Source organism: Vombatus ursinus, unplaced genomic scaffold (genome assembly GCF_900497805.2).
Source record: "Vombatus ursinus unplaced genomic scaffold, bare-nosed wombat genome assembly UNPS02003292.1, whole genome shotgun sequence".
Classification (NCBI taxonomy): Eukaryota; Metazoa; Chordata; class Mammalia; order Diprotodontia; family Vombatidae; genus Vombatus; species Vombatus ursinus.
Window position 1 is genome coordinate 9,588,636 of NW_020943070.1, and position 10,914 is coordinate 9,599,549.

At 43.4% G+C, this 10,914-nt stretch overlaps 1 protein-coding gene across 2 annotated transcripts; it reads left to right on the forward strand.

Moving 5' to 3' along the window:
* The first annotated feature begins 1,512 nt into the window (after positions 1-1,512).
* MTERF2 (mitochondrial transcription termination factor 2) lies at positions 1,513-8,328 on the forward strand. 2 transcript variants are annotated; one of them, XR_003570105.1, is made up of 2 exons: positions 1,513-1,595; positions 2,357-2,781. XR_003570105.1 is itself a non-coding variant. In XM_027873129.1 (2 exons), exon 2 carries the CDS (start codon positions 6,891-6,893, stop codon positions 8,040-8,042), a length of 1,152 nt encoding a protein of 383 aa, XP_027728930.1. In that variant the 5' UTR covers positions 1,553-1,595; positions 6,841-6,890; the 3' UTR covers positions 8,043-8,328. The 2 variants fall into 2 exon arrangements, 1 of the variants encoding a protein (XP_027728930.1); XM_027873129.1 differs by lacking the exon at positions 2,357-2,781 and adding an exon at positions 6,841-8,328 and having other exon boundaries at positions 1,553-1,595.
* The last annotated feature ends 2,586 nt before the right edge of the window (positions 8,329-10,914 follow it).

Genomic DNA, 10,914 nt, shown 5'->3' on the forward strand with positions numbered 1-10,914 from the left:
TAAGAAAGCTGTAATCTGTATTTAGACACCAAATCTGCCTTCAGTCGTATCATTTTTACTAAGTAGAAATGCCAACTAAGAATTTGTTCAATGTTCTTTTTTGCTCCAAATCATACTAGTGGAAGAATCCAAGAGTGGTCAAAGGAGAGTTCTCTGTACATATGTGTAGAGATCTCCCTCCCGTACGATAATTTCCGATGCCTTCACCAGTTGCTTTGGGAGATCCTGGTGGACCAGGATACTGTTCTCAGTTTGCAGAATTAAACAAGAACATCTGGGTAGCAGGCGCTGGAAGACTCGAAATAAATGAAGTCTGCTCCTTTCCATAGAGCGAGAATTGGTTTAACATGTGTGGCAGTGATATTTTATCATGATCAGACATGCCAAAGGCAGTGGATAAGTTCAAATCCTGTGTCAGACACTTGCTTAGCTGTGTGACCTTGAACAAGTCATTTCACCTCTTGGCCTCAGTTTCCTCATCTATAAAATGGGGGTGGTCATCACACCTACTTCCCAGAGTAGTTGTGAAGATCAGATGTGATAACATATCACACGTTCTGCAAACCTTCAAGTTGGACCATGGGACTTTCCATTGTGGAAACTCCCTCCGTGTCCTGTCTGCCCCTGTAGAATGGCAGGTCCTGGAGGGAGCAGACAGATGTAACTGTAGCCCAGCACCCCCTCCCTCCGAGGCTAGGAGACCAGAATGGCCAGGAATTAAAGTCCCTTGGAGAAGGGTTGGGGGTAGATGAGGATCCTCCGGGAGGTCTCCATCCACACAATGACACCCCAAGGCTCCACATGGGGGACAGTCACCAACCACATTGTGCCCTAATCCCTTCCGAGACAGAAAGCAGGAACCGAATCTGTGATTTTTGTATCTTTCTCCAGCCCTCGACTGATGGATTGATTGATTGATTGACTGGGTGTAATCAATGGAGATAAGCAACTCTTCTGCAGTTTACAGTGTTAGGAGAGTTGCCCAGGCACTGAGAGTTTAAATGACTTGACCAGGGTCATGGTGCCAATAAGTGTCCGAGGCAGGACTTGAACCCTGGCTTTCTGACTGTGGTTCTATCCACTTCGGCCGTCTGCTGAGCTTACAGCTATTTAGTTTGTGGGTTTGATTAGATGTGATTGGTACCGTCCAGTTCCTCTTTTCCCCCGAGGCGCCCACCCCTCTTGAGAAGTATTTGGAACAGTCCATAAAGGACTATTCTGTTTGCCGTCCCAAAATGGCCAAGCAAGGCTGTGATAGGCTGAGATGAGGCTCTACTTGGCTGTGATAGGTTCATGCCAGGCTATGTTCAGCTACGTGATAGGCTGGGCTAAGGCGGAGGCTGTACTGAGTTGTGACAGGGTCGCAACGCTAAACTGTACTAGGCGGGGAAGAGCCAGTCTGAGTTATGATAGGCTGAGGAGAGGCAACACTGACTGAGCTGTGATAGGCTGAGATGAGGCCACGCTGAGCCATGATTGGCTCGGGCGGGACCTTTGTGGAGGTAAGGGTCAGCTTCCCGGAAGAGAGGAACCAGTCTCCGCAGAAGGGGCCCGGAGGGAGGGTTCTTCGCTGGCTGAGTTCCCTTCCAGGGCAGGTGAGGTCGGGGCTGGGGATCTCGGGGAGCGCCGGCTCTTCCCCAGGGACGGCCCCGGCTTGCCTGGCCTGGGGCAGGGTGGCCTCGCTCCCCATCCTGTAAAATCCGGCGCTTCGGGCGAGGTTCCCGGATCCGCAAGGGAGGCCGCGTAGAGCGCACTGGCTGGGATCCCAGGAGCCGGGTTCGAATTCTGTTCTGCCTTAACCAGTACCACCCTGGGCAAGTCACGTAATCTCCTTGGGCCTCGGTTTCCCCCTGTGTCAAATGAGGCATCTGGACTTCATGACCTTTTACTGTGGTCACTTCCAGCCCCAAAGCCATAATCGCAGCTTTGCTACTTACTTTGGGAGACCTTGGCAAAGTCATTTAACCTCTGCGGGCCTCAGTTTCCTTGCCTGTATAATAAGGGCTTTGGGCTAGATGTCTTCCAAGGTCCATGTCTAGCTTGGCCTACGTCTATGATCCTAGCTTTGCTCCCTACTCAGGGAGACCTTGGTCGGGTCATTTAACCTCAGTGAGCCTCAGTTTCCTTGTTTGTAAAAAGGCGGGCTGGGACTAGATCGTGCTTTCTAATAGAAACGATCCCTTTGGGCCGCCCATTGATGTAGAAAACCACCAACCAACATTATCTGTGTTGTATGGCATTTTTATTTTTCAAACGTTTCCCAGTTACAATTTAATCTGGTTTGGGGACCTCGAGGATGTGTCAATCCCCACGCTGAATTCGGAGTCACTTTGTTCCTTGTTTTCTCAATCTGCAGACACTAATAGTGTTACAAATGCGTATATGGAAGGAGCGTGACTCTTCAGAAAAGTTGAGAACGCTGGCTTCCTTTACTTGTGCGCTTTGCACACGATGGAGAACTCACCCTCAGGAAGAGGAAAGCCTGCGGATCTCGAGAGAAACCGACCCACGAGATCCCACGAGATCCGAAATCCCAAAGGGAGCACTAAGCCTTCATCTTTCCATTGAGGTTCTGAAAAAAGGAATCTGTTCTACCCTAGGATATTTCTTGAATCTATTTCAGTGCAAAAGTACCGTTTAAAGTGACACCGTTTTAAGTATTTTAGGCACCAGATTCTGCCTCAGGCAAGGGACACACGTCTTTCATTCTGAACAACAAGTAGAACTTCATCCTTGCTTCTCATCCTCCTCTTTTTAAAGTTTTTTTTTAAATTTTGAACACCAAATAAAATACATGAAACCGAATCTATTATACCCATGATAAATTCAGCACTTAACTTTCAGAGCTGTCCTGCTTTTCTCTATTTCCTTCTGGTCTTCCTTCAGTTTTCTTCTGTGCATTTTTTTAAAAAATGCTTCATTAACCCTGTTTGTTTTTTATGGCACCCCTAACACTACCCCTCCTTAACACTCTAATATCTTCACCTTCCCATCTCCCTTTAAAAAAATGCTTAAAAAAAAGAAAAACAAAATCCTTGTAACCAATGCACGTAACAAACATAACCACGCTTCCTCTCCCAGGCCCTCGCCTTTCCCTTTCAGGAGTCGAGTAGCAGTGTCCTGCCATTCTTGCATACCCTCTTCCCCTGGTCCTCTTCGGTTGCATCAGCTTATCTGAAGTTCCCCATGTGCAGTAATACCCCATTATATTCGTTTACCATCATTTGTTCAGCTAGGACCAGTTCCTCCTCTAATTTCTAATCTTCTGCTACCACATGGAGTTGCTACCAGTATTTTTGTGTCTATTGGTTTTTTCCTTTTTCCTTGATCTTTTTGGGATATAGGTGTAGAAGCACGAGTGTTTTTCAAGGATCTTTCCAATACATATAAACCGCCCTCTCCCCAAATTTCCAGTACAGTATTTTCAAACCTTCTGTTTGATACCTCTACGATATCTGTTTGGTATCATTCTGGTACCCAGGCACATGTGGGCCCCTACCTCATCTCCACTCCTACTGCAGCCATGCTGGTTTTCCTGTCTCCATCCCCCACACGGCTGCCAGAATAATCCTATTATAATGTTATGGTCTCGTTATTCCACTACTCAAAAACCTCCACTGGCTCCCCAGTGCCTGCCTGTCTGGTCCCTGCAGCTTCTGTTCAGGCTTATGTCAGACCACTTCGCGTTATGCCCACTGTATTCCCATTGGACTGAGCTCTTCTGTCCCTCAGCCAAAGTCTCTGCACCTCTGCCCATGCCATCCTGTAAGCCTGAGGCAGATGCCTCTTCCCAGCTGCCCATCTCACTCCCTTCCAGGCCCATTTCCTCACCCTTCCCTGCAGGTGAAACTTGTCTCTCCTCAGGCTTCTGGGGGAGACAGGAGAGGAGATCACAGGTCCTGCCATTACGTTCTGAAGGTCAGGGCATCTTGTCGTTTTTCATAGAGGCAGCGTGCTGCCGGGCATACCGTCGGGAAGACCTGGGACCAAACTGCTTCTGACACCAGCCTCAGCCGAGCCTCAGCTTTCTCATCTCTTAAGATGAGGATCAAAGTAGTTGTGGCGCCTCTCCTCCAGCCTTTTGTGCGTCAAACCAGTTAACATACTTTGCAACATAGAAAGCGCTGTAATGTCAATGTTAGTTCACGTTTATGCCCATCACCCACCCTGATGGCTTGCACCCCGTAGGTCCTTTGTTAAACAGGATCAAACTGAGGCCCTTGTAGTCACCTGGATTAGCTCCTCTCCTGGGTTCTACAACCAAAACAAGGCAGACCGATGCTGTGAAAGCCAAGCCGTTTCAGTCCCCAGGTTGGATGGGAAGACGCAGAATTAGATGGCTGTGTTGTGAGAATTTAATCTCCCCTCTGTGAACCTCAATAAGAGGGGGGAGCTGTCTTCAGACTCTGCATGCAAGTTGAGGGGGTTAGCTGGGTAGCTCTGATATGCAGGGACTGTGTGCAAATTTAGGGCGTTTGTTTTTTAATAAGGGCAGTGGAAGCTCAGCATCTTCTACAGGAGACCAACCAGTAGTCCCTGAAGACACACTGCTTGCTAGTTACTCTCCTTACTCAGACAGGGTTCGGTCTAGGCCATAAGTCTTATAAAACAGCATTTTCATACATTATGCCCCTTCAGCAAAGACTATAAAAGTCTTTATAACCTTTGGAGAGCACGGGCTGAGCTCTCTGCCCCCGGCCCACTTGGAGAGGTACGAATATTCAGAGCCCGTCCTTTCATGGCAGTGGAATATTCCGCCTAAATGTTCATTCTCCCTGTACCCCACAAGAGGCAGCAGGCGATAATTCTGCCCAGCCTTGATGGAAAGAGAACCGGGGCCAGCCAGAGGGGAAGGAGATGTACAGCATGAGCATAGACCGTCCCAAGGGAAAGGAAACTAGAAAATGAGCTGGTGCTGGTGGCCCTCTCCCCCGGCAGTGGGGACCACTCTGAGGGACACCAGGCGAGGCTCCGGCACTCCCCTACCCCCCTTTCCCCAACGTGAGGAGGTGGAGGACAGATGAGTGATTGAGAAGAGAAAAGATGAAAGACCAGAAGTCCAGGGAGAAAGCTGAAGTCAAACCAAGTTCCCAGACAGGTAAACCAAAAGATTCATAATCACAGAAGGAGAAATGAGAAAAAATGCAGAGAGAGGCCAAGGCACAATGAACAAGTATTATACAGTTAAAGAGAATGAAACAAAAATGCAGAAGTGGAAGCAAATTTGGCAGAAAAGAAGCAAAAGATAACTTTAAAAGACCTGAGACACTAATGCACTGTTGTTGGAGTTGTGAACTGATCTAACCATTCTGGAGAGCAATTTGGAACTACAGGAAAAGGGCTATAAAAATGTGCACACCCTTTGGCCCAGCAGTACCACTACTAGGTCCGTATCCCAAAGAGATCAAAGAAAAAGAATGTATATGTACAAAATATTTATGGCAGCTTTTTCTGTGGTGGCAAAGAAGTGGAAATTGAGGTCATGACCATCAACTGGGGAATGTAATAATATGATGACATATAATATTTTCTATATAATATATAACAATAAGTTGTGGTCTGTGAACGTGACAATATTATTGTGTTGTAAGAAGAGATGAGAGAGGGATGGTTTCAGGAAAAACCTGGGAAGACTTAGGTGAACTGATGCAAAGTGAAGTGAGCAGAACCGGAAGAACACTGTAACACAATAATGTTGTAAGGATGGCCAACTCTGGAAGACTTCACTGTTCTCAGCAGTGCAGTGATCTGAGGTTCCAAAGGGCTCATGAAAAATGCTGTCTACCTCCAGAGAGATCCAGAAATGATGGACTCAAAGTGCAGATGGAAGCCAATCTTTTTTCAGAACACGACTAATGCAGAAATGTTCTGCACGACTTCATTTGTATATTAGATATTGTATTTCATGCCTTCTCAATGAGTGGAGAGGAGGGAAAGAAGACAGAAAAACTGAAATGGAAAAATGAAATTAAAAATCAGAAACAGGATTGCCAGCACATTTTAGCAACACCAAGTGGCTAAATCCTGTTGGTAAGAAGAAGATGTTTGTCACTAGGAATAGCCACCACTTATGCCTATGAAGGGAAGGGTAAGAAAGCAGTTTCACAGGAAAACATCCCCTTCCTGCATAATTCTACTGATTCAATATTCTCATTTTAACCAGCCTTAAATTAAAAAAAAATTAGAAATGCATGTTTTAATTATGCATCTTATTGGACATTTCCCAGAATTGATTTAACTGAAATTGTATACTGTTTGGTAATGGTGCTGTCTTCCTGACCAAGGAATGGTAAAAATGTCCCTGGAATCTCCCACTGACCTGTTGAATCAGGATTCATGTACCTGAACAACTTAAAAAGTATCTGATTTTGCATGACTTCAGTTGAGTTCACTTTAATTTTATATCTATGCAAATAAGCTCTGCTGCTCTCTAAAGTATTGTGCACATCTTCTCAAGAGACGCTTCGTCTCTTTCATGGAGCTATACTGTTATCAGAGGCCACAGCTGCCAGGGTTCCCATCTGGTTCCCACACTTAGTAGCAAGGTCACAACTTCCCTGGAGAGCTTTGTCTCCAACAGGAGGATGATAACGTCAACAGTTTCTACCTTTCAACCATTCAGAGCTGTTTTGAGGAAGAAATAGCTTTTTATACTGGAATCATTGCTGAAATGTGAGCTGTTAAATAACTTTTGGTAAGCAGTTGGATTAACCTGAATCTCTCAAAAATGTCATCATGATGTCAGTTGGCTTTCTTTAAAGTCAAACCAATCCTACCTAGAAGCACCTCAGATTGGAAAACATGTGGCGTCACTGACCTTAAGCTTTTGCTTTCTTCCAGATATTAAATACACCACAAGCTCCCCCAGGGCGAGGGGCATTGGCCAAGGGATGACGGGCATGTTGAGGATGTTGCTGAGGAGATCCTGGCCATGCACACTGTGTTCTTATAAAAAGACTGAACCTTTCCTAAAGTACTTCACCTCTACACCTGACAAACAGCAGCCTGAAGGCGAGAATGACATGACTGTGCGAAACCTCTGCAGGTTATCAGTTGACATCAGGAAAATCCGAAGAGTAAAGGGATGGGTGCTTTTCAAGGAGGAAACTTACGTTGAAGAAATTGCCGATATTTTACAGAAAATCGGCACCAGTGAAACTGCGATAGCTCGCATCTTGGAACGCTGTCCAGAAGCCATCCTTTGTTATCCAACGGCAGTTAATGCCCAGATAGACCTGTGGCAGTCTGTCTGCCAAAATAAGAACGAGGTAATGGCATTAATAGAACAGTTTCCAGAATCTTTCTTTATTGTTAAAGACCAGGAAAATCAGAAGCTTAATGTTAAATTTTTTCAAGAATTGGGACTCAAGAATGTGATCATTAGTCGGTTCTTGACAACTGCACCCAATATTTTTTGTAATTCTATAGAGAAGAATAAACAAACGATCAAGATGTTACAGGAAAGTTACTTGAATTTAGGGGGCTCCCAAGCCAACATGAAAGTCTGGCTACTAAAACTGTTGAGTCAAGACCCATTTATTTTGTTGAATTCTTCCACTCCTGTAAAGGAAACATTGGAATTTCTCCAGAAACAAGGCTTCACAGACTTGGAAGTTCTCCAACTTTTATCCAAACTCAAAGGATTTCTTTTTCAGCTCTCCCCTACTAGCTTACAAGAAAGCATCTTTTTTGCTAAGAACACTTTTAAATACACCGATCAGGAGCTGAAGGAACTGATTTTAAAATGCCCTGCCCTTTTGTACTACACTGTCCCAATTCTAGAAGAACGAATTCAGACTCTGTTGAAAGAAGGGGTTTCTATATCTCAAATAAGAGAGATACCAATGGTACTTGAGTTAACACCACAAATTGTACAGTATAGAATTAGAAAACTAAATGCTTTGGGATATAGCATAAGGAATGGAAATCTAGAAAATTTAAATGGAACCAAAAAAGAGTTTGAGTCCAACTTTGGTAAGATACAAGCGAAAAAACAAAGACCATTATTTAATCCTGTAGCACCCTTAAATGTTGAAGATTAACATAAGGTCATTAGGCTGCCTCTGTACAACTGTGTAGAAGAGTAAACAAGGCCAGCAGTGTAGTGGCTGGGACTCTGGATCCTCCCTACACACATTTTGTAGTCCTGGCTGAGCATCTGAGTCGTGAGCTGTTACTCTCTTAACTAGGCTCTCCACCACATCATTGGCTAATATTCTGGACTTTGTGATACATCATGCTTTTGTGATGAAATATTTAATGGTGAAATGTAAATATGTGTATAAAACCTTTTGAGCCACATTTCAATAAAAGTTAATATGATACTCATCCAATAGCATGTTAGTTTTTTATTGTTTACTTTGGATAGCAATTTATCTAAGTAAGTTATAAAGGAATCCTTTGAGAGAAACTTGACAATGATCTCCCAGTGATTTTAAGTTTAACTGTATATTTATGTGGTCTGATGCTGTTACAATCAGTGAAGAAATTAATGTAAAATGTTGGTAATTTGATACGATTATTCAAAATTGCATGTAATTTGAAGCTACTCAGCCAACTAGACGCACTATTTTGTCTGGTTTAAATACTGGATCAACTGAAACCAACTAATTCCAAGTTTCTTTTTTTAGCCTGGATGCCTCGCTTTTAAATTCAGTGTTGTTTTGATTGTACTTAATGTGAGAATCCCAGCTAATACTTATAAATTGTATTACATTGTAAATATGACCCACTTTTAAAGAAACTCAATATACCAAAAAGTCCAACTGTATACAACCATTTGTAGGAAGAATATTTCCTCATAAAAGAGGTCATGCAATTCCAGGTCTCATGATGGAAAATGCTATCCACATCCAGAGAAAGAACTATGGAGTCTGAATGCAGATCTAAGCATACTAGTTTCACTTTTTTTGTTGTTTTTTTTTTCTTTCTTGTGTTTTTTCCCTTTTGTTCTGCTTCTTCATGATCCACCACATGACTAATGTGGAAATATGATTAAAAGGATTGTACATGTATAAAGTGTATCAGATTTTTTTGCTGTCTTGGAGAGGGAGGAAGGGAGAAAAATTTGGAACTCAAAATCTTATAGAAGCACTCAGATTTAAATCATTCCACTTCCAACATTGAATTCTGATAAGCCTATTGTGCAAAGTAAAAAGTTGCCTATATATTTTATATCATTTGCATAGCAGGAGATGTGGATCCTACATCTAAATACAATCCTTTTTTTCCCCCATTTTTACTCATGGGGGCAGCTAGGTGGTGCACTGAATGGAGCACTGGCCCTGGATTCACGAGGACCTGAGTTCAAATCCGGCCTCAGACACATAACACTTACTTGCTGTGTGACCCTGGGCAAGTCACTTAACCCCACTGCCTAGCCCCTCCCCAAAAGAGCTGCATTTCTACCCCTGCTTATATTAAACTGTATGGTAGAATGAGAAAACACTGGACATTATTTACAGATATTCAGCTATAAAGCAGGTCATATGTTCCCTATCAATATTAATACATCAGAAGTCTTCCAAAGAATGTTTAGCCCACAAAATGTGTCTGAATTTTCTTCCTCAACACCACCATTATAATCATGTAACTGGGGGGGGGGGGGGTGGCATGGCCTTGCCAACTCAAAATCTAGGTAAACGGAGGTTTCAAAACCTTCCTTTGAAAACAAAACTCTGCTGGGTTATGTGCTTATCCAGAAAGTCCTTTAACCATGAGACACAAACAGCAAACATGCATGTGTCCGGACACTTAGGACAAAGAGTGGAAGAGGCAAGATCCTTACCCTCAAGGAGCCTATGGTCTAAAAAGGAAGAAAAATTCCTAGGTCAGTGTTTCTGACTGAAAGATCATGAGGAAAGAAATTTCCATATTCAAAGGTAACAGAACAGGGCCGTACTAGCATCTGTCCTTTGGAGGGAACTTGTATCAACTCTTCTTTCTCCTATTCCTGATACACATTCTGGATTATTACACATTATTAAAGAAGTTTGGAAACTCAGATAATTGTTTTTAAAAATTGTTACAGCAGGAAGATAAGTAATGCCACCTGGCCCTTCCATTCAGTCTCCAAATGGAAACCATCCGTTATATGTGGTTTTAACCATTGGGAATGGGAGCCCCTTGAGAACAAGAATGACCTTGACTTTTGTGCTTATCCCAGTGCTGAGCACCGGTGCTTGCTTGGTGTGTAATAAGCCTTTAATATAAATACTTCTCCGTCCATTTTTCATCCCATAAAGAGTCAGGTATGACTAGCTAAAAGAGAAATAGCTTCAACAGATTTGCCTATTGGAGAATTATGCCTTCAAAAACAAAGGATAATTTCACCCTACGCTTCTTTTATGTTACCGGACTTAATTTCTGTGGTCAAATGTAATTAACTGCCATAATAAATGAATGCAAGTGAAAACTTCCAAGTAGCTCAAGGTGTACCCTGCACAACCCACTGTCTATACCAGCAGCCAACAGGTGAATGAATGGTTAATTGAACACTATGCTGCTCTTTGTCAGTTTCCTCATCTGTTAAAGGTGGGAGCTGGACGAGATGACCTCGTGGGCCCCTTTCTTCTCCAAATCTATAATCTGATTCAATGATCTGGGCCTTCCTAAAGAAACTAGGTAGAAGCTGGTGATTCTGATTCAGAGCAGGTAGGGGAGGAACCATCCCTCCTTGAGTCGACTCTAGGCCTTCCTGGGTGTAAAGGGGCTTACTCTTCCTTAATGACAGTCTTAAGGACCAAAATATTACTGTTTTGGAGAATGAGAATACCGTCTCCTTAAAACCCCCATTATGAAGCACATCATCCCCAGATCTGCATGGCTTAATGACCCAAAGTTAACAGATGACAATATTGGATACTACATGCTGGCAAAAGCCCAAATTAGAGAAAAGAGTCTTCCTTAAAAAGC